Source organism: Mus musculus, chromosome 1 (genome assembly GCF_000001635.26).
Source record: "Mus musculus strain C57BL/6J chromosome 1, GRCm38.p6 C57BL/6J".
NCBI classification, from domain to species: Eukaryota; Metazoa; Chordata; class Mammalia; order Rodentia; family Muridae; genus Mus; species Mus musculus.
Genome location: NC_000067.6, coordinates 70,714,909 through 70,741,990, shown reverse-complemented (window position 1 = coordinate 70,741,990; position 27,082 = coordinate 70,714,909). Strand labels below are relative to the sequence as shown.

At 35.5% G+C, this 27,082-nt stretch overlaps 2 protein-coding genes across 7 annotated transcripts in view; both read right to left on the bottom strand.

Annotated features, from left to right (window-relative positions):
* Vwc2l (von Willebrand factor C domain-containing protein 2-like) overlaps positions 1 to 16,552 on the bottom strand; it is a 163,500-nt gene extending 146,948 nt beyond the window's left edge. For 2 of the 5 annotated variants that reach the window (XR_373257.4, XM_006496064.3), the window contains exons 1-2: positions 15,553 to 16,552; positions 12,823 to 13,292 (exon numbers count right to left, since the gene is read on the bottom strand). Coding sequence is in view for 4 of the 5 variants with exons in the window: in XM_006496064.3 (XP_006496127.1) it covers positions 12,823 to 13,212 (390 nt within the window). In the remaining variant the exon portion in view is untranslated. The remainder of the gene's footprint in view (positions 1 to 12,822; positions 13,293 to 15,552) is intronic. The other 3 variants (NM_177164.3, NM_001310658.1, XM_006496063.4) reach the window with 2 other exon arrangements.
* Positions 16,553 to 16,858: 306 nt separating this feature from the next.
* Spag16 (sperm associated antigen 16) overlaps positions 16,859 to 27,082 on the bottom strand; it is an 898,261-nt gene continuing 888,037 nt past the window's right edge. For both annotated transcript variants that reach the window (NM_029160.3, NM_025728.4), the window contains one exon: positions 16,859 to 17,224. In NM_029160.3, the coding sequence (NP_083436.2) occupies positions 17,049 to 17,224 (176 nt within the window). In that variant the 3' untranslated portion in view covers positions 16,859 to 17,048. The remainder of the gene's footprint in view (positions 17,225 to 27,082) is intronic.

Genomic DNA, 27,082 nt, shown 5'->3' with positions numbered 1-27,082 from the left:
ATATGGGACTAAAGATGCAATCAATGACTTGTAATTGAATAGACAACAATAAAGGAAACATACCTATTTCTATCTCTATCTCTATCTCTTTCGCTGTGTATATTCATATATGCATGCATGTGTATACATTCATGTGACACTCAAATGCTCTCAGCTCTGTTTCTTTTAGATTTTGTTACAGAGAATTCTCCAGTCTGATAAGGTATAGTGAAAACAGTCCTAGAAAGATTCAGCATTGGCTCCTTGATTTGTCAGTCTTGGAAAGCTCTATTTTATGTGACAGCAACAAGAAGAACAGATTGCTTTGAATGCAGTTTTGAAAATGAGCATAAATATATAAATAATTCAGTGGGTGAGTGCGCTTGCATGGCACATAAATCTGACCAGTGTTGTTTGTGTTACTGTCAGGCACAGACCTGATTTTGTTCATTTCACCTCCACAAGCTCCAAGTCTGCCACTCATCTGCCCTGGGTCTGACCTGGCTGCCTCTCCTGATCCTCATGCTATGGACTGGCACCATGGGCCCTCTCTGTTTTTATACTCTGTAGCCTGGTGCTCTGACCACTCTTGGTGCTTCATTTCTTTCTGGTCATGCTTGCTCTTTTTCTTCATTAACTCTTCAGTTTTCTCTAAAATTCTTTCAATATTTTGATATCACCACTCAAGATGTTTTTCTTTAGCTATGAAATGTAATGTCTCCTTTCTTTAATCAAACTCCTATAGCAATAGTATGAACACACCACTGTCAGAGGCATTTATACCACTTGTGAAGGGAAACTCGTTGCCTTCTTTATCTTGATACATTGTTTCACCTTAATGTAATTAGAGTGTTGACTATGGCAAGTTATTTTTAAGAATGCAATAATGGACTGAATCTTGCATATACTATTTACACATCTTTGTTTATTAAAACAATACTAAATGTATATAGTATTATATCGAAACATAACATTAATATTGTATTACAATCAAAGGGGGATACATGGGAATAAAAAGATGGACTTTTATAAATTTTGCCTCATCACACTATTTGTGAATAAATGTGATTACAATTGAATACCAGCAGAAAGAACCTAATTATACTTTTTGGAATTAACTATAGAAAGAAATGTGGCTTAATGTATGTGCTGTTACCCAATACAGTAAAAGGGCAAGTCTGTTTGTCTTTAAATTTTTTTACATTTAAAGAGTGACGCTTTAGTCTACTCTCTGGTGAAACCAGATCCATCTTTATCAGTCCCGGGAAAGGTTGTGATAGTATGGTAACATAATTATTTGAAGGGAATATAAAGGGTGAAATAACTGTGGGTCATCAGCAACAACTTTCTCTTTAGAGGACTATAGTGTTTTGGGACACATCAAAAGATACCACAGACAGCATATAAATGAATAAGCATGACTGTTTCCACTAAATGTTTATTAAGAAAGCACTGTGGATCGTGTTTGGTTGTTATCTGTATTATACCAATTTGGGGGTTCTATTATTGGTAATTCGTAGCTAGCATCATTATTAATATCATCCTCATCTTGAGAAGTCATGTCTTAACTGAACCATTTTATGTAATACAGATTCATAAGTTAATGTAAGCAATAACATGGATACTGTTTTGGTGATTTCAAACAGAAAGAAGAGATTAGCTAAAATAGATTAGTTTTTCTTCATTAATTGGCCCTCTGTGTCAAACAGCAGAATTTGACTTAAATCATTAATAGGTTATCTCTTAAATTATGTTTGCAGTTGTATGAACTTTAATATATTAAGCACTGGAGGATATGGAGTCCGATGGAGCCACCTTCTGCATCCGAGGCAGGACTACCAGTGGAGGGATAAGGACACCAACTCACCCACAAAATCTTTAACACAAAATTTGTTCTGCCTATAAGAAGTGTGTAGACAAAGATGGAACAGATACTGAGGGAATGACCACCAATGACTGGCCCAACTTAAGACTCATCCCATGGGCAAGAACCCATTCCTGACACTATTAATGACACTCTGTTATTCTTGCAGACAGGAGCCTAGCATAACTGTCCTCTGAGAGGCTCCACCTAGCAGCTGACCAAAACAGATCCAGAGACCCACAGTCAAACATTAGATAGAGCTTAGGGAATCTGTTGGAAGGGTTGGGGGAAGGATTGAGGAGCATGGATGGAATAGGGACTCTACAGGAAGACCAACAGAGCCAACATATCTGGATTTTTGAAGGCTCTCAAAGACTGAATAACCAACCAAAGAACATACATGGGCTGGATCTAGACTTCCCACACATATGTAGCAGATGTGAAGCTTGGTCTTTGTGCAAGTACTCCAACAATTGGAGTGTGGGCTGTCCCTGACTCTGTTGCCTACCTGTGGGTTCTTGTTCCCCTCACTGGGTTGGCTTGTCTTGCCTTAGTGGGAGAGGATATACCTAGTTCTGTAATGACTTGAAGTACTAGGGTGAGTTGGTACCTTTGCCTTCTCAGAGGAGAAGGAGAGGGGGGAAGGGCTGTGTGAGGGGAGGACTCTGAGTAGAGGGGGACTGTGATCAGGATGTAAAGTGAATGAATGAATGAATGAATGAATGAAATGATTAAATAAATGGAAAATGATGTTAGTAGATGTCTGAGGGAAAGAGGTGTTGTATTGTCACATAAAAGTGATTTTTTTATTAAATTAAGAAGTAGTAGCAATGGTAGTAAACCATCATTGAACTTTTATGAATCACATATTGTGTGTCAAGTACCAACTCCTAGGATCTTTATTTGGGACACTTGGACATCTAGCAAAAAAGAGAAACAATGTGTGCCTAAGTTGCCTGGCAGCTCAGTGGTGGAACCTGCTTTAAAGTCCATTTTTACCTGGCTGTTGAGTTCTTAGCAGTTGAGAGATCTACACTAGCTCACAGGTCTTTTTAAACATAGTCTATTGGTCTTACTATTCTACTGTGTACTGTGCATTTCTAAAGGACCTTTTGAGATGCATCATTTCTCCAATTCAGGTGACATGAAAACCATTGATAACTATTACTACGCGTGTCACTTGAGATGGCAACAAAACACTCTGAAAGTCCACATAACAGGGAAATTCTAAAACTGACATTATTACAGAGAAATTTAAAGCTGGGAGAACAGAACATTCTGGGAAGTTTTAGTATCACTTCTGAGATGCAAACAATTTAAACATCAAGGTAAAAGTGGAAGAAGTCAAGAGACACAGATGTTTGCAGCATCTCTTCATAGGGGACTGACTGTACTGACAGGCACCACATGACTACTGGCCAGCTTAGCAACAACCCTGATTCTAATACCATGGACCTACAAGCTTTTGTGTGCCCTGTATCCATTTTTCACAAGCCATTCTTACAATTTAGTGAGAGGCAGAAATTTACTGAGTGAAAACACAATTCCCCTTCCCACATCAACTGTAGTTCTAAAAATTGTCAAAATATCTTCCAAGGGTACCTATTTTAATTTGTTTGTTACTCTCTGGTATAAAGTTGATTCAATTAAAATAATTATAAGTAGAATCTAATATGTATAAATATATTTTAAAATATATTTGAATGCTTTAAAGTAATAACATATTTAAATATTAAAATATATTATATATAATTTTAATAATAGATATTTAAAAATATATGTAACAAATATAACTTGGTCCAACTATAGAAGTTTTCATTATTATAGAGAGGATTTATTTTTCTCTCCCAGCCCTTGTAAACTTAGGCTTGTTTCACAAATTGTATTCAATCTCCATCAAAGATGGATTTTAGATGTGCCAATATTTTATTGTTCTTGTATACTTGTAACTCTGGGTTGCCATGGTGACAAACCATGATATCACATTTCTATAGACAATTGGGTGAAATAAATCTTTGCACACAACATATTTATTGGAACAGAACATGCAAATCGGCTTGAACTTTCTTATTAAAGGTGACGGTAGCCAAATGTGACAAAAAATAAAAACCCATAGGAAAGTGATATAGTAATGTTGCTTTTGCAGATAATGAGCTGTGGCTTTATCTTATTTCCACGACATTTTGGTCAGTCTTTATATTATCACTTCTACAACAAAGGTGTTTAACAAACAAAGTTTTTTTTTTATGAAATTAAAGTTGTAAAGTCAGTAAGACACACACACACACACACACACACACACACATACATACATGCTCAGAAAATACAGTAAGAATTCTCATAAAGACATGATTTTAAAACTTAAACCCAAATCCTGTTTAATAAGACCAGGTACTTTTTTATGTGTGTGTGTGTTGGATATGATATATGTATTTGTATATGTGGAGGCCAGAAGCATGTATGTATGTGGAGGCCTGAAGTTGCCATGAGGAGTCTTCTTTGATTGTTTTTCATCTTATTCCTTCAGAGAGAGTCTCTCAGTTGAACCCAGAATTCATTTATATGGCCAATCTGGGTACCTAGACTGTTCCCGGGACTACCGCCTCTACCTCCCACAAGCTGGGATTTTGGTTAGACTGTAAAACTAGCTGGTGTTAACATGGGTTCTGTGGTCTACACTCCAGGCCTCAGAGCTATGCTGAAGGCATTTTAACCACTTTAAGCCAGTTACTAGCTAAGGTAGTTCCTAGCCACTCCTACCACCCCCCTCTTTTTTTTTTTTCAGACAGGGTGCCAGGCATTCTAGGCTGGCTTAAACTCGCTATGTAGCTAAGGGTGACCTTTAATGCCTGACCCTCCTGCTTCCACCTCTCAAATGCTGTGATTATAGGCATGCATCAACATGCCTATAAAAAGACATTTTTTAAATTGTCCTAATTGCATAATAAGTTGATATGTAATAATATGCCCTTCAAGTTATTGATAGTGTTTATTACTAGGGGATATTTGTAGTGACACTTTCATGTTGATGCTATAGACAGAAAAACAAAACAAAACAAAACAAAACAAAACAAAACAAAACAAAACAAGGGTTCATGCACAGATGGAACAATATGGAGAAAATAATGAGTTTCATTCAATGCACTTTTATACGTTTTAGACAACTTTTTACCAGCACGAAATAAGGTCATCTGAGATCTTTTTAAGGATGTGAATGGCTTCCTTAGGCCCTTTAGTATTTTCTTCACTCTTTTCATGATGTCATTAAGCCCTTATGAAGATAACTTTATTGTGATATGCTTTATGGCAGACTAGAGACAAGGATAGCAACAATAGAGGTGTGTCAGAATGAAATTACTGATGCTAATCAGGAGCGGTGATAAGGTCCGAAGTGCAGACTCTAGAATAAGCAGGTCCTCAATTAATATGAGCCATTGTTTGAGACAGCAAGCCCAAAGCGTCTCCATCAGCTCTTACTGGTTTGTCTTGAGCCTTTATGTGAGCACTAGACAAGCAAAAATTAAAACAAAACAAAACACCCCACACTGATAGGTTTTTCTTGTGCTGTCTCTCATGAATCACACTTTACTGCTTGATAGATAAACCAAGGAGTAGGAAAACAGAGTGAAAAAAATTAAATTTGTGGTTAGAATTTTAAGAAGTAGAAATAAAAGATTTACCTCACATCTCAAATAAGGAAAGAACACATATACATACATACATGTGTATGCACACACACATGCACACATACACATGCACAAATACATATTACTGTGTGTATGTAGTAATTTCAATGAAGACTATATAGACTATGTATATTAATCTGAAAACTTGTACATACTATGTAGATGAGAGGAAATAAGATTTATGAAAAAGAAGAGTGCAATTGTTTAGCATCTTTTACTGTTTCATTGAGCATATACACACAATTAAAGATAGGCAAGCTTTTAATACATACAAGTGGAGTTTGAATTTAGAAGAGCAATTACCAGGTAGACATTCTCCTATCTTTTGAACTACTGTTGCATTAATAAGAAATGGGCAGTAATGACTGCAGACTTCCTAAGGCTGACCTCAGTAAGTTACTAACAGTAACATACCCTGAAAATCTCAGATGTGGCTATAAATCAAACAACAGCCTCCCCATGTGCATAGGGCACGAACATCCAGTCACAAATCTCCGATGTCATACTTATCACAAAGTTACAACCATTAATAATAGCATCTTCCAAAAGGAAGAACAGCAGTAAATTTTACTGGGTGAGTATGAGAAACTGTCATGCAATCCACCTATATGGTACCTACCCACATGCCAGAGGACTATTATTTAAAACTGAAAACTTTGACTGCCAAGGGGATATTTTACCCACTTGAAAATAATTTATTCATAGAAATCTATTCTGTTGTTTGGGACATTTTAAAAAACAGTAATTATTTATTATTATTGTTGTCATTATTTATTTTAAATAAATAAACGATGGACTTAGCATATTTTGTGAATTTTTTAAAAATTTGAAGTATATTTTCATGAGAAAAAGTGGCACCATGAATTCATAAGACTGTTTTCATAAAACTATCTTCTAATATCTGAAATTGGCCAGAGACCATAAAAATTAAATAGTGGATCACTAATTACAAAGGCATAAGCCTTGGTGGAGATCTCCACTCAGAGTCTTGGGATACTGCTCAATACGTGATGAAGCTGTGTCTGTGTAAATAGCAGTAGTGACTTACTCTGCCATCTAGCAGTAATGAGAGAAAAACTAATCCCTAACTTACTTGCAGACCACATTCCTGTTCAAAGGCCCCGCATATTCTGAAAATCCAAACAGGTATTTCTCAGAGCTAAAAGTTATTATATTCCTCTTCACAAAAAACCTTAGTCATCTTTGCTACATAAAACTATGATTTTCTCCTGGATTGTCTTTGGACAGGATCTTTATGTCCCTTGGAGACTCTACTACCCATTTGTTGAGACTGTATAGACTTTCTAAGGGATAACTTAAAAAAAAAAAATAGGAACAAACCCTTCCATAGACTCAGAATCAATCCATTTCTGTTATTCAAATCAACTCAATGTATACACTTCAGCAAAAAAATACTTTTTGGTTGTGTTTATCTTGTGATAAAGCATTCCGTAGTTCCTTTGACATTTGTAAGTGCTGATATAATAGTGGATGAGTGGTGTGTGATATATTGGGGTTTTCAGGTTGTTACCAGTTACATTTCTCAGCTGAAAATTTTCTCTAGCTTTTCTTTGTCCCCTTCTTTAAAATACCTTGCCCTCGATCCCAAAACATGTTGCCTCCCATTTTTTCCATATTGACAAAATAATCAGACAATAACAAATTGAAAAATACTTCCCATTTAAATATTTTAATAGATGGAATACTATAATGTTAAGCATTCATGATAGGCTAGTAGATAATGATGGAGCTAGTATTTGTATCTCCTGTGAATCTACCCATTAACAAGCTAAGGCAATTCTAAATCCAGCTGGTATCCACTTGTTTTTTAATGGATATAATGATTTGGCAAAGCATTCTGAATGTTGAGTAATTTTATGTCCTCTGGTTAATTCTTCAGGATATGAAAACTAAGTACAAAATTCAGGTCACAAACAAGGTACCCCACATGAAAATATGTTTTAATGTTGTTGAAGGTTAACAACACACACAAAAATATGTACCAGAGAAAATATTTATACTAAATCCTCCAAATGAAAAAAAAATAAAGTAGGTCTTATCAGTTGTCTTTGTCTACTAATAGGAATAGTACAAAAGTTACTCCCGACAGGGAAGGAAGGAGCTGGGACAAATTGAATCCTGAATTTGGGGCATTGGATATTGACTACAGAGAACCACTTCAAAGTAAAACAGGTTATGCTAAAGCTAACACCTCATTCAGCTGCATGTAGTCTAACCTTCAGTGTATGACCTGAAACTAAATTAATACAAATTTTAAAGTATAAAGAAATATCCACAAAGGCTAAATCTTGCAGAGTGAGAGTTATAAAACTACTGTTCCAAATAAATGACTTCTCCTTTGGGTTACTCAGGAGCATGGAGCCGAGGCAGACCTTTACATTTCTAATCAGTGTTTTCTACATAAGCCATTATACGTGCTGTTATAATTCATTAACTATAAACTTTATTACAATGGAGGTATGGTTCCGTGTTGGTTGGGTAAACATCAAAACAGAAGATGGGAGAACCTGCTATGTAGTGACCTTTATCTTAACATAACATCATCAGAATACTGGGGTGTTTATAGAGTTTTCCAGAAGAGTAGAGTGAGGCAGCTATCTCCTACTCCTGCATCAATAACTGGAATGAGTCCTCATAGCCTTTACACAGTGCACTGTTCTTCCCATCCAGACATATGGGGATCAGTCCGCAAACTTACTGATCAGAAAAGATTCAATGGCAACGAGGTATTTGGCAACTACTCAGGAAGAAACCTCACGAGTAAAACCCTAGCCATCCAAGACCGGCTTTAAGAAGCAGTGTAGAGAGATATTAGGGAGCGGAAGCAAGTTCAAATAGATGTTTCACTGGAGAATAGTATGTACCATTTTGGGCTGCTCGGGGATCACTCTTTCTAAACCTGTAGCAGCTGAAACAGATCCAAGGAATTTAAAGGCAGTCTGTGAATCTCTCTACTTTTATGTTCAATCGTGATCTTGCTCACTATTTACCACCACTACCACCATCACTGCCACCTCCACCTCAGGAGCCACAAACAACAACTAACAACAAAACAAAAGAGAGAAGTGAATGCTTGTTCTAATTTCCCTATTCTTACAGTTAGGAATACAGGAAGTAAGAAAGAAAACCAAAGTATTCGTTGTGATGAAGGAAACCTGTGTGTTCTAGTAGAAGGATCAGGCGCCCCCATCTTTTTTTTTTATATATTTATTGTTTCCCCTCTTAACATGAGTAATTGTAACGTGATAGTGGCAGTCAATGGGAGATGTGGGGAGCTATATGGGCAAGCTTCCCGCCATTCCAGATTTCGGTTGTACTATCTTAGTTACAATACATTTATGGAGTGATGCTTTAGTTTTCTTACCTGGAGTTGTTTAGTAGGCATCAAGATGGGCTGTAGGCAAGTGAACAATGAATACCATGAGTGAACACACAGGGAAGGATTTCTGTTAGGAAGGGATTCAAAGAGGCTGATGAGCCAACTCTGAACCAGTCATTCTCAACCTGTGGGTCTCAACCCCCTTGGGAGTAAAATGATCCTCTCTACAGGAGTCATATATTAGATATCTTATGTATCAGTATTTACATTATGATGCATCACAGTGGCAAATTTACAGTTATGAGGTAAAAAATTTTACAGTCGGGAGTCACTGCAAATTGGGGAACTGTATTAAAGGGTCACAATATTAGGCGCGTTGAAAACCACTGCTTTAGATTATCGGTAGGGATGTCAGATATTACCCTGAAAACTACCCTAATATCTTTATATTTGTCTATATGCGTAATCTTGATCTTTGCTTTTGAAATTCTAAACTACTTTTGAAGTTTACATACATGAGAAATACATAGAAAGGGAAATGGATCCCCCCCCCCCCAGGAATGTTTATAATTTTCCAGTTGTATCTCTTTTCCTGATGTTGTTTGGGGAATAAAATCATATTTAAGTCTAATCTTAAACGCTGTGGACAGATGCTCTAATGGCTTCCTCCTAACGTTGGCACACACCACAGCCTCAGAGCCAGCCGCAGATCTTGGTATTCACACCCTTGCATCTTCTTCAGGCCTCGCTCTTCCCAGGCTCTGTCTTTGCTCCAGAAGTTTCTCCCTCTTTGGGAATTTTGATATCCCCATATCAACTTTGATCATTTTAAAAGACAGCCCAACATTGACCATCTTGAAGAAAGAAGTTGTTGATGTTGGTTTTTGTTTGTTTGTTTGTTTTGTTTTGTTTTGTTTTTGTTTTTGGCAGACTCATGCTATGTTGATAAGCATTTCACATCCTAAGTCTTGGGCAGATACTGGCATTGTAGTCATAAATGAAAGGAATGTCATTTATATTTTGTAAATTAGGGTCTCGTTGTGTGGCTGGCCTTGTGAACCCATGACCCCCCTGTCTCTGATTCAAAAATGCTTAGATTGCAAGTGTATGCCAGCACACTTAGTCCATTAACTCAATTGTGACTGTTTTTCTTTTCATTTGAGTTGTACATTAATCATGCCTTTCTTGTTAGCACATTAGCTTCTAGATGCTTTGATTTCCAGAACAAGCGACTGTATAGTATCTTCATAGTAAACAGTATAACATATGCTCTTTGGATGAATATATTATTGTAAAGAATATCTCATATTACAATGTCCTCAATGATGTATCAGCAGCATTATAAAGAAGTTTTGTGAATCTTTAAATATTGGTTACTTGTTCCTGGTGAGGAAGTTGGGAACAAGTGAAGATGATAGAATTTGTCTAGTGTTTGCTTAGTTGTATAGTTCATATGGCCAAGTACAACATTTATAGAAGATATTAAATTACTTTATCTGAAATTATTTTAAAGCTGAATTTTATTTATAAAATATAAGTAAAGACTCAGAAAAATTTAGAAACTAGAGTAAATACCTGCCTATTTGAGAATGACAGAGAATGAAGAAGAACTCTCTATTCAACTCAAATGTTCTCATTGTCCTAGGGCTAATGATTTCATTAAATATATTTTAGCATCTCTTTATAAGGGAGCTAATCATTACAATGACTATTTTATGGTCTTACTATTGTGGGCCAGATCTTACATCTCACTGAGGAATTTGGGCTTCAAATCCAGCTGTTTCTGACCTTGACATAAAAGTGCTTTGGGAAGTTGAGTAGATTTAATCGCAAGAAAGTGGTATTAAGAAACAGGTTAAACAGATGGATGATTTTGTGAGGGAGGTAACAAACTTTCTTGGTCTTAGTTCCACATTCCACAAGTTTGCCCTAGATAATATCTACATATTTCTGTGGCCATGCCTTTGTGATAGAGAAATTTTAAAAAATATATATTTAATAATCCTTTGACAGAGAAAGGTATATGTGCTTTGCTATTAAGGGATGTTGCATGAAGAATTACACTATGTTGGGGCTATAACTAGAAGCACAAGAATAATTAATGTTTCGTTCATATGTATTGTGTTGTCTGAGGTGGTAACACAGGTACCTTTTTAACATTTTTATTTATTATGTGCATGAGTGCTGGCCTGCATGTGTGTCAGTGTACCACAGGCATGCCTGGTACCTGAGGAGGCCAGAAGAGGGTGTTGAATGACCTGAGATTGGAGGTAGAGATGGTGGGCTGCCATGTAGGTGCTGAGAAACAAACCCAGATTCCCTGGAAGAGCAGCTGGTGCTCCTAACCACTGAACAATCTCTCTAGCTCTTAAAGTTATATTTTTGTTTAAGTAAATCTAGTATATAGAAGGGTAAGTTGACTAAATTCATAAACCAGACTATCAATTGTTTCATATATTAAATGCTGATTGCCGAGTGTTATCTACCAAAAACTATCTCTTGTGATCTTGGTTTGAGCTAGATATTATTTCCAGAAAAATTCTACTATACATATATGTGTACATTAGATAGGAATTGCCACAGATTTTGTTCATGGCTCTACAAACTATAATGTGTTAAATACTATATTTACCTTCACTACCTGGAAGCAAAACAAACTTATGCCAAACTGTATACAATATTTTAAAGGCAATATTGCCATTAGTCACTATATGATAGTATGCTCTTAACTGTCACTTGGTGTCAGGATAGCTTTACTAAAGTCTCTAGCTTTTACTTCTTAATAACTGCATAGCAAAATTTTACAATACACAAAAGAAAAATCTCTAGAATAACACATCTAACAAAGTTGCTCTAAGCATTAAAACCCCTTTTCCTCATAGGCAATAGAATGTGGCACAAAATCCAGGCATTCCTGTATAAACTGGGACAAGTTTGAACTCATAGCCCAGAATGGGATGAATATAATAAAACAGCCACACTCCAAACTCCCAAATGATGACACTTCAAATCTTTCTGCCACATGCTGATTCCTGCCACCATTTTACTTTGTAGAAAGAGTAGTTAGTTCAGGTCTACAAACTGAACATTCCTTTCCAAATTTAAACAAGCAAACTTAAAATCAGCTGTGCCTGTTTCTTACCTGCAATGCTATAAACCCTATGTCACAGAACTTTGATAAAATAAGACGCTTTCATATTAAGCTTTCAGCATGAAAGATACTCCAAGACACAAACTGTCATTACAATTAAGTAAGATATTCTTGATATATTAATTCATGCTCCCCAGACTCATATAGCTTGTAGGACATTCTAATTAAAATTAGCCACCAGATAAAAGAGAACTCCAGAAGAAATAAAAGCAAACTCCATGTTATTTGAAAATAAGACATGAAGGATGAAAGGAAAACTAAGTGTCATATAATTGAAAAGTTGACTTCTCTGTTTTGAAGGCCATGATAAAAATTCAGTTCTTTATGAAGCCCTGTGAATAAAACATTGGATGAGCAGACTGCTGAACTATGTTCTAAAACAAGAAGGCCCAGTGTCATTTCTTGATGTAGAGATCACAGCTCTGAGTGCTTTTCTGTAGCATGTACAAGTCTACACAGTAGACAAATATGTCAAGGCCATTGGTAAATGGCTCCCAATACAGACTAATAAGCCAGAAAATTAACAATATGACAATTAATTTAACAGATGCATCCTCCAAACCATCAGTCTTCAAAACATATTTTGTAAAAACACAGAATGGTTTTGAGTGTTAAAAATGAGAAGATATTAAACATTTCTGAAAAAAAAAATTACCGTGAAATATTGACCAATAAACCAACAGGATTTTCTGTCAACCATGGTGCATATCTACATAAAGGCATATAATTATATGCTTTCTAGATTTGCTAAGCATGTTATAGTGAAAATTAGAATTCAATAAATATGGAGGGTAACTCATACCTTAAATTCCTCCAAGATTTTGTAATTTTTCCCATGATATTCACAAAAGTTTTTCACTTCTTTACATTCGGGACAGCATCCATTGTGTTCCACCTTTGTACATTTCGGATGAATTTTAGGGCATTCTGGCTGGTCACAGACAGGTCCATCTAGGGCACAGACACACGGACAGTTGGAATGCCCCGGGAAAAACCGTTCTCCCAACTTGTATACAAAGCCGCTGTCATCCACACACCCTTTCCCTCGATAGTCATCAAAGATCAGATTGTCATTACTGGAAGCCTGGTCACCTTCATCAGCAGGATAGTCTTCGTGACTGATGGCAGCAGAGGTGACCAATCCAGGGATGACCAATAGAAGTATGCAAGCTTCATGAATATGAAGAGCCATCCCCCTCCTCACAGACTTCTGGATGTTCTCCTAATATTAAACACACTCAGCTCCTTCCATGGGAATGCAAGAGGGGTGGGCTGAAAATAAATATTTAAAAGATAATTTGACATATAAAAGATAATAAAGATGCAGTTAAGCCCATGCTTTTAAATCATTTGTATGGATTCAATTTGGAAGACACTGAGACTTCAAATCAACTAAGTTCATCCAACTGCCTATACTTTATTGTAAAGTTTGAATAGTGGACTTTGGCAATATATGTTTCAATAAAGTTAATTTATGGAGTTATTTTATTTTGGGGCCTTCAGGTTGTAATTTGCCTTTGAGTTTCAATGGTCTGGCTCTTTGTACATTGTAAGAAGTAGTTTTATTGAGCCTTAAAGGGTGATTGCAAGTAGTTACTGGTATATAGCTCATGGATATTTGAAATTACATCCCTAGTTTTCTTTGAACTAGATGAGTCAGTAATAGAATGTAGATGTTATAGTAACTTGCATAAAAAACAAGAAATTAGGGTCAAGCATTAAATTCTAAAAGCAAAGGAACTTTTTAAACAGCAGCTGGATGCAAGTTTAAATGAGATGGATCCAGTACAGAAGCTTTCATTCACATGCCCATATTCTGGATTGTAACACACTGAATATAAGAAGTAGCACAACAAATCATGGTGAATAAGAGAAAATATATCTACATGATACAAAAATTAAAATTTATTTATGTGGATTTGTTAAAGACAGTCATTTCTACTCTTGTTACACATCATTATTTTTATGCAAGAGGTAAGCTCCTAGTGGGCAGGAAAGATATATCTACAACTTTTTATAGCCATGGGGATCTAATAACCATGTCATATTTGAAGTTGATCCTTTCCATGTAATATGAATAATATTCACATGTAATATGAATAATATTCACATATAATATGAATAATATTCACATGCTACTGAAAATATATTTTCATTGAGTTAATTTAGACAAAGATGTCAGGAAAAAAACTTTCTGTGGAAGTTTCTTAATAATGAAACATGGGCATTCACAGACTATATGCCTTATTATCTGTGTAGCAATAACTGTTGTAGGCTCCCTGAGTGTTAGTATTTGGTAGTAAATATTGGTAATGAGGTTTTATTTGAATATTTAGAGCAGCTAACTTATGTAAAGGTTCTGGGGAAACTATGATTTTGGGGAGGAACAGATAAGGAAAATCGTTGTAAAATATTTAATTCATCATTTAAATGCTATTGGCTTTCTGCCAATATCACTAAGATTGTATGTAGAGTATTTTATGATGTCTAAGTTTCATTCAATGTTTTATTTCCAAAGTATGCTAAAAACAGTGAAAAACCACTTCTTTTCAAGCTAGCATACAACTATGATAATTAAATATGATGAAGATGATATTAGGAAACTTCATAACCTCTTAGAATATATTTGCATCCTAAGTTAGATATGCAAATTAGAGTAATAGTAAAATGGAAGGCAATGTATTCACGTTCTCTTTTCAGACAAGGTTGATATTAGTATTCCTCCAATATTCTCTGATATTAGAATTTCTTTTGGGTGAATTCCTTTGGGGTAATGATAAAGGAGATAGATTTCCCCTAAAATATGTCAAAAATAATGAGTCATGACAGAACAAGAAAATGCAAACCTACAATTCTACTTGAGAAACTGGAAGCTCCCTTTGACAAAGCATTTTTATTCTTCTAAATTACTACAGAGGCCACAAACAGAGGAGAAGCTTCTGGAAAGGCATATATATGTTTTACTAATTAAAGCATTGATGCACTTCTCACATATATAGAAAGTTTATCTTGCAAGGCAAGGAAGCTACCGTGCCTCCTCACATTGTCCAGCGGCAGCTATCAATACATGCAAGAAAAGCCATGTGAAATACAGACAGGATTCTGCTTTTAAAATGACCCAGGCAGAAAAGAATCATTTTGTAAGCCACAGGTAGGCATTAATGTGCAAGGTTACAGTAAATGTAAACTGCAAGATAGATAGAAGGGTGGGGTTTTTTCTTCATATTAACATTAAGCATGCTTTTATTATGAGGAATATGTGAATAATGAAACAAAGTTCTTAGGCTATTTTCAAAAGAACCTTCCTTATAATAAATACCATTTAGAATACTATTTAAAAATAGGGAGGTTAGGGAAATACAACAGCAGCATTATCTGAAGATTTTTCAAATCAGAATGCAAACACTGCTAAACTGAGGCTCACTTCCCAGCTAAACTTTACCCCCTCCCTGTATTGCTACATATGATTTAAAATGACTGCATCTATTTCTCTGAGAAAGCAAGCACAACTCATGTCATAAGATTCACTTACCTAGTCACTCTGAGGTTAACGGTGGTGCTGGGGGTCACAGACCAATCTGAACTTAAAGGTCAGGTATCTCTTAGGTAAGCCGGTCCTCTTTAGTCACCCAAAGAATGCATTTTCAGGCATGAATTAAAGGCAATCCATCCTCTCTATTTCCCATTTCAAAACACAGCCAAGAAGCAGTCTCCCACCCTTCCAGAGAGAAACACAGCAGACACACATAAGAAATATGCTTTGGACCTGTCTTCAGAATTCAAAGCAAGAAGCAATGCTGGTCCTGTGGAAATCCGGACCCTGGTAGCAGAATCATGTTGAACTTATTTTTAGCATTTTCTTAGATCCTTCTATGAAATTTCCTGGCTGATTACGCCTCCTCCACACATGAGTTCACTTACACAGTGTTTGCTACGGCAGTAGAGGTGACTTGGCTAGGCTCTGAGGATCACAAACAGAAACAGCATACTGAAGCTTAAAGCCCACTCCACCAGCAGAAGCATCAGCATCGTCCACAGTATGTTGACTGAATCCCTCCTCACACACCAGAAGATTCTAACTGTGGATGTGAAGCAAAGGCGCAACTTTAACTGGGGTTTGGCATCGCTGTGAGCAGTTTGCAGACTGCTGATTCGGAGCTCATCCTGCCGGCAGCCGGGAATTCCTCAGCACCACGGACAGCGCCAACAACTGGCTTCTGAGCCCAGCTTGGTCGAAACCCCCAGCTGCTTCCGCGGACCAGGCTGTAGTGTTGTCTAAGGCAGTCACTTGATACAGCTGATGAGAGCGAGCATGGGGTGTGTGTCGGGAGGGGGGAGTTTCTGCATGCAAGATACTTATTTGCATTTAAATCACAATAAAAATTAGAAAGATGTTAATTTTATCTAATGCATTCTTGCATGGGCTGCAGAGATGAAAGTTCCAGGGACTTGCCTTTAGATTTAAGCCATCTGCAGTCGTTGGTTATTACTAATATATAAAGCACACTCATTGTCAAAGAATCTGTGAAACTGTATGCTTTCTGACTCTATTTGGCCCTCTGGATATAGAAAGATTTTCCTTGTGCTATACATAATTCAACTTTGGGTCTTCTGCAGCTTGGGTTTGATTTAAAAAAAAAAAAAAAGTAGCCGCGTTTTCCTGCAGTTTGTTCTCTAACGTTAAAAATCAATGTCTTGTAATTCATCTAGTCTGTCATTAGGCGTCATTGTAAAGCTGTTTCTTCCAACCTCCTAGCAAGGATGCCCTGTCTCTAAATTCATAACCGGATGAGAAAGTGAAAGATTCTGGGTGAAAAAAAAACACACACACAGAAAAATGAACAAAAAGTTATAATTTTTATTTGAGATAGTATGGTCCATATATTATTCACCCAAAGCTTGTTTTAAAACAAATATTTTATTTATTGGTCATTTTAACCAGTTACTTGCTGGCATTTGAGCAGACTATATGAAACATTTTTAAGCCTTAGAGGGAATGCCCTTTGCATCAGGGTGTGCTATTGCTGATCAGATCCACAACCGAATGGTGCCGTCAGAGCCTCCAGAATACAGATTTTCCCCCAGGTGGGAAAACACCACACTGTGCACTTCACTCTCGTGGCCCACCAGTTTGTGAATTTGCCCCGATTTAAGATCCAGCAAATGGATAATCCCGTTGGCACTCGCCTGAGCTAAAACTCGACCTGGAAAAGAGGGAAATGGAGGTTTATCTCAAGCAGTCACAGTATGTAAACAATACAACATTTTATCCTGTTTCGGTTGTGATTCAAGAGACTCATTTTTATGCTTGGCTCTCATTAAATATGAACTAACTTCAATCTATAAAAAATAATTTGAGCCATAAGATACATTTAGGATAAAAGCTCTACTTGCTTAACATTCAGAAGTTATTATATGCCCCAACATTCTCCTTATATTTATGATTGACAGATCATTTTGAGTTGAGATTGAGAGCAACTAAAGAAGACAACTATTTTGTAAATGAATATGTTAAAATAATTTAAAGCAATAGTTATCTAAATGGAAAATAGGACATATGCTTCAAGTAGATATATCTATAGGTATTTATCCTAGAAAATGTAAAATGTATTTACCTTCTTTAAACATATTTATTATAATTCTGCTAAATCATTGTATAAATCTGTAACAGTTGAGATATTTATGAATTCAACACAATTTCTTTGGAGTTGAAATGAAAACAGTAAGTATTTCTACCTCGAAATTACATGACCATTAACTTAAATTTCTGAAATCTTGCAAATTAAAATAATCCAAATTTAGTGTATAGAATTTTCATCATTTGAAAGCATTTTTAGTAAGTACCAAATAATTAAAATAACATAATTTTGATTAATAATTTTTTGATAAATTCCAGTAGGAAACTATCTTGACATTTGGAAGCAAGAAGAATTAATAGAATATGCTCACCTGACCTTAGAACCCAAGTATTAAGCATTGGGTTATCTAATCGTGCTTATTGGTGTATTACCATCCCAACAACAGTGTTTAAAACTTACTAAAACTCTTTTGGCATCTGATACCACACTGAGTATTTGTTGTACAATTCTTAGGAGGACCCAATAGTAGAAGAAAGAGCAGTAATTCTACTGTATAAAGGAAGTAAGAGGCTTGGGAAGGCTGAGTGAGCTGTTTACCATGTATGCAAGGAGCTGATATTCCAGCAGAAACATTCCAAATCTAGAGACTTGTAACCAGCACATCTCCACTGTGTCCAGATGACATCGTATCAGCCATGCCTTCTGGACAGAGTTTGGGTAGGTGACACAACTTAAAAGAGAATGTGTCTGTCACACAGTAAGAGTTCACCAAGAAAAGCACGGTGAAGTATTTCATCACGTGCTGCCCCTGAAAAGTCATACTGCCTATGAAACAGAGAGGTGTTTTATGGGTAAAGTTAACCATGATAAATATGGTCTATTTACAAACCTTTATAAGACTCAGCTTCTTTGTCTAGAACGAAAACTGACACAGCAAACAACCTTAGGATGGATTAGAGTGTCCAAAACAGCAGATGTGAATATCTATTATAAACCCTCTTCTACTAAGTCTTTGCTGACAGTGGGGTTGCACACTGACTTCCCTTCTAGATTCATTCTATAGGCAACTGCTGTTTTGGCTTTCCTGAAACTCAAACAAAAGAGTTTTTTTTCCTTGCACTTTTTATACAACAGCCATGGAGGGGTATGGGATTTTAAAGTGTTTAGAACCAAAGCCAATGAAGAGAAGGATATTGCTACAAATGATTGCTTTTGTTGTGGTCACATCTATAAAAGTCAGATTTAAAAACATTCAGAGGGTGTCTTAGGGTTTTACTGCTATGAACAGACACCATGACCAAAGCAACTCTTAAAAAGAACATTTAACTGGGGCTGGCTTATAGGTTCAGAGGTTCAGTAAATTATCATCAAGACAGGAGCATGGCAGCATTCCTGCAGGCATGGTGCAGGAGGAGCTGAGAGTTCTATATCTTCATCTGGAGACTGCTAGCAGTATACTGACTTACTTCCAGGCAGCTAGGATGAGGGTATTAAAGCCTACACCCACAGTGACACACCTACCCCAACAGTGACACAACATATGGCTACATAGTACATATGTTCTATAAATAAAGTTATAACACTAGAACACACTGCTGGATGTTGTTCTCTGATCTCCTTATGTGTTTCATGGCACACATGTGCACCATCACCAAGCTAGCATATCTTTAAATATGTATACTATAAAATCATCAATGGAATAATAAATAATATAGAAATATAATTTGAAATAGTGTCAAAATAACTTATGTGAAACTTGAGGTAACATTACTCATGTTAAAGTTGTTTATTCTCTAGGCTATGAAGGGCTTCAACCTCACATACATGGAACCACAGACAATTAAGGAATGTTAGAAGTGGGAGAAATAGTCTTCTCCAGGGAAGAGGGCACCCACTGGGTTATCTACAACCAAATGGTCAACCCTGAAAACATACATACAAGTAACACTATAGAGACTGTGTTAAGAATATACATATACATCCATATACACATATGCATGCAATAAAAATTAATGAAAGGGGAGGCTATGAATTTGAAAGAGAACAAAGAGAGACATTGGAGGGCATGGAGGGAAGAAAAGGAAAGGAGCAATGTTGAAATCATAATCTCAAAAATTAAAGAAAGGTAAATAAACATGAAGGGGTAAAAATAGATCATAAATTTATATTCATGTCTGCTTTTAAGTACATATCAAATTATGATTGTACATATTCCAAAATATATACAATAGGTCTGAAAAAATATAATATAGTTTATCAATGTTAATTAAAAATAAACACCTTCACAAAGTTAGGCATTTTTACTAGGTTTTTGAGTTAGCAAGTAATGGTTTTCATTATGACTTTTTCAAACATATATCATTTTGCCTCATTCATATAATTGAACCCCAATTCCCTGTCCCCACTTCCCTGGCCTGCCTGGTCACGTTCCTGCCTGTAAGGGCTCATCTTGCTGTCATGTCACATGGCTTCTACTGTCACCTCCTCAATCTCCCTCAAGATCTTCTCTTCCCATCTCCTCCCCTTGTCTACTTTCACAACCTACTGAAACACAGACGTTAATACATAGTAATTTTAAAATAAAACATGCTATTCTTAAACACCTGTTACATAAAATGACTTGTTTTATTTATTTGTTACACCTAGGAGACTAGATGGCCCAAATTTTTCATCAAGTAAAAAAACAACCCTTAATTTTGGAGAAGATTAATCTTATAATAATTACATATATATTATATATACATACATACACACACACATCAATGTTTATCAACAGTGGGAGATTATGAGTACTTTTCATTTGTGTGTCTCCAAACCATAATTGACATTTATTTTTATCAGTGAAGATAATTTCATTTTACTTTACTGATGAATTTGCAAATTCCATTGGGTTCGGAACTAAGTTTCTTCTAATCTCTGTTTCCAAATGAAATAATTGATATTTATACATTTGTGGATTTTTCACAAATTTGTTTCAAGTGAATATATAGCTTTTGTTTGTTTGTTTGTTTGTTTTGAGACAGAGTTTCTTTGTGTAGCCCTGGCTATCCTGGAACTCACTCTGTAGACAAGGCTGGTCTCCTGCCTCTGCCTCCCAAGTGCTGGGATTAAAGGCGTGCGCCACCACGCCCGACGAATATATAGCTTCATCTCAACAATAAAACTTATTTATATTGTAGTAACAAGTGGTATTTTTTAGAAGAGAAAAATAGTTACAATAATACCCTCTAAAATAAAGTAGTTTCAATTGGATTTGTCACAAAATAACAGAGATATGACATAGTCACTTGGGCATCATTTTTATCACATTCTCTTTAAAATATGAGATATGAAGTAACATATAAGATAGAGAGGGATCATTTTGTTTTAGTGTAAAATCATGTAGTTAAACTACTATTAAACTTTTCATCCCACACTAACATAATATACAAATAAAATATTAGCATTTTTAAAAAACTATGTACAAATACTTTATGAAACTTTGCATGTTGGTGAATGCTATTATTAAAATTCAACTCTGCTGTAAAGAATATTGGCACTCCTTCAAACTGAAGAATTTTTAATGAACTTTTGATACCTATTTGTGTGGAAATTCAATTTGGTTTAGAAAGCATACCACGAAGGTTATCAGGAGTTATCTTAAGCTTTAAAACAATTTTTTTGGTTGTTGTTTTGTTTTTTTGAGACAGGGTTTCTCTGTGTAATCTTGAGCATCCTGGAACTTGCTCTGTAGAACAGGTTGGCCTCAAACTCTCAGAGATCCACCTTCCTCTGCTTTCTGAGTTCTGGGATTAAAGGTATGAAGCACCACTGCCAGGCAAGCTTTTTTATTCTTAACTCCCTTCCTCACCCAGACAAATCTTCCCCAATGTCAATAGCTCTCCATCCTGTCATTACCCCAATATTTTAATCAGTCATAGGACTTGGTATAATTAGTGCTTAAGACATGCTTCCCTGAAGTTATAGCTTGCTGTGAGAGTACAAATATATTTTGGTATATTCTTATAAAAAGCATATGGTTCTATTTCTATTGCATTTATGCCTGTGTAAAATAAGGTACAGAAAGAGTAGAGTCCTACACGTTATATTCCATGGTCTTCACTCAACCCTAGGATGCAGAAAGCCTTCATTCAGGACAAATGACGGAAACTCTGGGAAACTCAAGGTAAAAGTGACACACACACACATACATATAAATGCACACACCCACACACAAATAAATGCATGTACATATGTGTGCACACACACATACACATGTACACATGTACAACCAGAGATGCACATACACATTCACAGGCATTGGGGTTTCTCTCACAAATTAAGGCTCAGGTTAACTGTGATACTTATTTTGGGATTTTTCTCTGAATGCAACAATATTCCTAAGTGCTTAAGTAAGACGTAAGTCTTCCACTTACCATCCATGTCAACCTCAACCTCAATTGTTTCATACAGTGTCAGCTTTACTACCTTGTAAATCTCTGAAACTAATATCCATGTTCTTAACAGAAATCACCATGTCATGCGGCTGTTAGTGTTCAGCTCCTAGGTAGGTGCATTTCACCATTTCTATTTTGACAATGGAGGATGTCAAGCATCTTGGTATGCTTTTAAATATTCTGTGGTTGATTTAAACTCACATTGCACAGTCAAGTATAGTCTTACCACCTTTGAACTCTTAATTTTATTAATGTACCCTATGGAATATTTTCCTTAGCTATCTGCATGTTCCCTGGCTATATCTTCCTGACAAAAGTCAAGCCATCCACTAAAACCCATTTAGAGTGATTTTCTTAAATAGATTGGTACAGCGTATCTTTAAAGTTCCTTTTCCTGGGAATATGAGCATCATATTATTTGTACCTTTCACATGGTAACAAGGTCCTAAAAGATATGGTCAGCAATGTATGTGTTCTACATTCTTGGCCATGCCAAATACCTATGCACTTAACACTTAACAAGGAGAGCACTGCAATCAATACTCACAGTGGGTAATAATTAAAGTTGTCACAACTACTAGTGTTAAGACTTAGTGTTTCCAAGCATTGCCCTAAGTAATTTTAGCAGGACAACAACCTTATGGGGTAGGTTACCTACCCCATACCTGTGCTATGCATTTGAAATTCAACTAGAAGAACTGGAGTGCATTATGTTTGTAAAATGCTCACCTGATTTAAAAGATTTCCCATGAACAAATAATCTCATGTACTTCATTGATAGCTTTATGTTGATCACATATAATCTCACTTCAAATATATGATATTTGCTAAAATAAACTTTGATTTATATTTGAAGCAGGTGCAGTATATTAAAATAATTATTATTTTCACCTTTTGGAAAATATGACTAGAATCACATTTACAGTTATCTTTCTGTTGGACAGTACTGGGATATACTTAGACTTGTTGAGAACAAAAATGAAGTTTAGAAAGATTAAAGCAACTTCACCAAGGACAAACATTATATGATCAGTAGAATCCGGATATGGGATCCCTATGACGCTGAGGCTCATGTTCTTACCCCCTGCATCATGCTTTAATACCTCTGGGTGAGTTTTCATTGATTGGCTCAATGTCATCTTCCCATTGTGATTAAGCTTCTTTTACTAAATTTCAGCATGACTTAGAGTAAACACCCTTGTGCTCACAGTTCCAGTTTCCATCTGGACCTATGTATTTTCCTAGGAAATACTGTAAAATGAATTTTGATTGGATAATAAAAAACATTTAAAGATACTCATTTTGTGCTACCTTAATGGCATGTATAAGCTCCAAGGATCTGATTGTATACTCTATTGCTATTGCTATTGATTGTGTACTCTATTGGGACTTAGGAGAGTTGCATTTATTCTTTGACATCTTGAAGAGCATCCAACATTCCCAGGATCTATAGTCCTTTGGCAATCAGAAAATTCATTTCTATAACTTTGGGTAACTATTCAATATTCACATGCTATATAGGAATTATCATTTATTTTTGCTCAGTGAAAAACAAGATATTCACATTCTCATGTGTCTTATCTGCAGCAAGCACCCCCTCAGCTTTTCCCAAATACTGTGTGAACAGCTATTCTAATACAGCAAAGATACGTAATCTACTTCTTTATGCCTATTGTTCCCAAGAAGAGCAGCCATTTTCTGTTTTTCTTTGTTTTGTTGAATGATTTCAACCTGGTTTGTTTTCATATGATAAAATGTCTCTTCAGTACTAAAGTAAAATTAATTGTCTAGATTGAGAAAGTCAACTAGACTTCAATTGTCATTATGGACAATTCATGTTTCATGGATTCAAAGCAAAAGCCACTGGCATGAAGAAATTGTTTTAGTCAAGTCATGTTTCAAGAATGCAGTTGTTTACTAATGTTCCTGTGGAAGTGTACCCACGTCATTTTGTAATGGAACACCCAGAAAAGTAAAAGAGGTGGTTCGGTTATAAGATTCTCTAAATAATGGTGACAGAGATCTTCGATTTTTTTTATTTTTTTCTTTTTGGTTGTTGTTCGAAGAATAACTCACAGCAGTGGGTAATGTGCTCAGTTAGGGCCTGAGCTACATTGGAGAACTCTTTAATCGATCAATAATATTTCCTCTTGTGAGTTACCCATTATCAGGTACTGTTAGGGCAACTGTTACATGGATCCTTTATAATGAGGCTTAATAAATTCTTTTCTATTAAAAGATCAAATATTTTTGTTCAGAAAATTAATTTTGAAGACATGTTCATTACTATTGGTATCTACATATTTACACGCATTTTTAGCAGAGAAGTTACATAGGTGCTAAATGTTTTGAAGATGTTATCATAATATGTTATAGAAATACAGCTTGATAGCAAGATTATGGATTAAATTTGGCTAAAAATATGCACCTTTCTATTGTTTCTTTACTAGAAATGCCATCCTAGATCAGATGCCTGTAGTTGTAGGAACAGAAATCTGCTATAAGAATCATTAGCCTAGTCAAAACTTTTAAGCTTATCATGCATAATGAAAATGTGAATGAAATCCATCATTCTATTTCTCATTAGAATAAGTACAATAATTTCTCATGATTATTCATGCTTTGGTTGAATTTTGAGTAATATGTTCTCCTAAAGGACACAAAATACTCATTTTCTATTTCATTCAAATTAATCTCATACACAGATCACAGGAAATTTATTTATCACAAGTACAAGAATGGAGACTAAAACAATTGTGGACCTGGTATGAAATAACATATCAGAGAGAGGACGGCAGGCTTTGATCAATAAGGAAATGATTTTTATACACATCAGAACCAATTTGAAGCAATTCTCTCGATCAATACAGATAGGCAGAAATGCTTCTCAGCATTTATTACCTGTGGAGAGTGTTATTGATTAATTATATTGATTTTTTGAATGCATGTGGAGAGGCATCTGTTGTTTCTTTAAAAGATGCCTCAAAATGAGAAGTATCAAGAAACTACTTAAGTTTGGGGGATTTGCATTAATGGCTCAACCTAGGTCATTACTCAGAATTTCAAAAACACCATTGAAAGAGATATGAAATGCAATCTAGTTTATTTCTCATCCTATTGTTGATGAATATAATGCTTCTTTAAAATATTAAGAATTAACTGGTCTAAGAGACAGTAATAATTTATAAACTTTTTCAGTACTTTTGAACTATGCCTATTCTTGCTAAAGAGATCTAACTTTTGTTTTTGTAGAAAATACTGCTTGAATGGAGACAATGTGGCATTATAATATTAAAATGTGTGAAAAAATAAACAATAGATTAAAATTTTCTCTTGGTAGCTTATGTCATAAAAATTATAATCATTCCAGCAGGTTAAATCTCACTGTCCTACTGTGGTGCTTGAGACTAAAAAAGATGTTTATGTTATATTTATGCTCGTGCACATGATGCATTTAAATACAACCAGATGGAGTGTTGAAGACAAAACACAGTGTCACTTAGTTTTGTGAAAAGCTACTTATTAAGTAGTCAAATGTTACTCTCATGTAGGTTTTATATGTTTTTCACAAGAAGTAATTACAAAGATAAACTAATTCTTGTCTTTTGTGCAAATCTATGTCCATCTTAGGGAGACAGTTCATTGACACTCCCCAAAATTTGTAAAAAGCAGTTGGTGAATTAACAAAACTTTAATCTTTCCTATAGTGTGTTGCTTTCAAAATATGTTCCTCCTGTTAGGAGAAAGCAAATGAAGAAATTTGTGAACAGGTGCTTTCTTCTATGAACTGTTTTTTTTTTTTAACACTACCAAACTCCCATGTGAGATGCACCTAAAGTCCTAAAAATGTTTAACTAATTATTGAATCCATTTAGACTATCAACAGCCACCTGCTCTCATTAAGAAACCCTTGTAGATCCGTTCCCTAACATGGTCTTCACCTATGCAGCTGATCAGTGTTGGGATAATATTTATTTAGGGATCCTATGCACCTGGAGTCTTGCAGACACCTGAGAAAGGTATTTGCTGATCTCAGAGGGATCCTGAGTTTTTGGTTAATTTCTGAGAGTCAGATAAACTGGGGCAGAGCACAGATCCAAGCTGCTCAGAGACTGTGATGGGTTCTTTCTCTATTATTCTTGAATAGGGAAAGAGTCCAAAGGCTTCTATTGATATGAGCCTTTTAATTAAAAGTTTAATTAATTTTATTGTATGAAGTAATAAAATCACTTTTAATAGTCCCAGTTTTTTATTATTTAGACTCTAACAATTAATACATTTTAAGACTCTAAAAGTCAAAGTTCTAATGTTTTTGAGAATGTTCAAACTGACTTCAGAACTAACTTTATCAGAGACGAATCCCCCATTATGAATATGGAAGTTTGACTGAAAAAAAGACCCTGCTAACTTCTGTTACTGAGTGTTGAAGTAGTGAATTGTTAATAATTATATCCTTAATTTTAGATTTACCCTTTTCTACTGAGGGCAAAAATAGAAAGGGGTGAAGAGGATTATATGAACACAAATATCAGCATATTAATAATAGAGTAAAAAGAAAAATATGTGAAAGCATATAGCTAATCTAGGTGGCAAGTGAAAGATGAAAAACCCAAATGTTTTTCTACATAAATTAAGAGTGGCCAGATTATTTAGTTTACATAGAGTATAATTTGTAATTTTTAAATAAAATTTCATTTTAAGGCTGAAAGTTGAACCTTTTGAAAGGTCAGCCTTGAATTCCAAATCCTTCAGTTTTCTACCTAGGAAAGACCAATAGCCTTGTTATTTAATGGATATTTACTTTCATAATGACTTGAAGTGTCTAGTTAAAAAAAAAAGTCACTAGTTTCAAAGTATTATTTATGCTTCCCTGAACTCTTTCTCTTTTGAAAGATGTATTTATTTATTTTATGTATATGAGTGCTCTGTCTTCATGAACACCAGAAGAGGGAATCATATTCCAGTGCAGATGGTTGTAGAGCTTCCCTGTGGTTGTTGGGAATTGAACTCAGGACATCTGGATGAGCAGCCACTTCTGAACGATCCC